At 73.4% G+C, this 406-nt stretch overlaps 1 protein-coding gene across 1 annotated transcript in view; it reads right to left on the bottom strand.

Annotated features, from left to right (window-relative positions):
- Positions 1-406, bottom strand: part of PTPN23 (protein tyrosine phosphatase, non-receptor type 23) — a gene marked incomplete at its 5' end in the record, with an annotated part of 25,673 nt that overhangs the window by 928 nt on the left and 24,339 nt on the right. Inside the window, 2 exons of the mRNA XM_017737670.1 lie at positions 3-63; positions 152-256. Coding sequence (XP_017593159.1) covers positions 3-63; positions 152-256 — 166 coding nt within the window. The remainder of the gene's footprint in view (positions 1-2; positions 64-151; positions 257-406) is intronic.

Here is a 406-nt window from a genome sequence, read left to right as displayed (position 1 = left end):
GCCTCCACCGCCTGCACGGCGGCGTAGAGCGGGCAGAAGGCGCCGGTGCGCCCCACGCCGGAGCTGCGGAGAGACCCCCGAACCGTGACAGCCCCGGGAGATGAGAGGGGAGCCCTTCTCCCCCCCCTCAGGAGCTCCCTGCCCCGCTCACCTGCAGTGCACCACGACGGGGGTGTGCAGCGGGCGCTGGTGCAGGTAATGGCCGTGCACCTCCTGGATGAAGCGCAGGAGGCTCCCCTTGCTGTCGGGCAGGCCCCTGGGGGTGGGGAGCACACACTGGCTCGGGGGCTCTCTGCACTCAGCCCCCCCTCGGAGGCTGCCCAAACACCCTCCCCCACTCCGGAGCTGTGGTCCCGGAGCTGTGGTCCCGGACCTGCCCCCGATCGGGGCTCCCAGGGCCCCCCCC

The sequence above is a fragment of the Corvus brachyrhynchos genome, unplaced genomic scaffold (assembly GCF_000691975.1).
Source record: "Corvus brachyrhynchos isolate BGI_N302 unplaced genomic scaffold, ASM69197v1 scaffold426, whole genome shotgun sequence".
NCBI lineage: Eukaryota > Metazoa > Chordata > Aves > Passeriformes > Corvidae > Corvus > Corvus brachyrhynchos.
The sequence above is the reverse complement of the archived record's forward strand: the minus strand, read 5'-3'. Positions and strand labels throughout refer to the sequence as shown.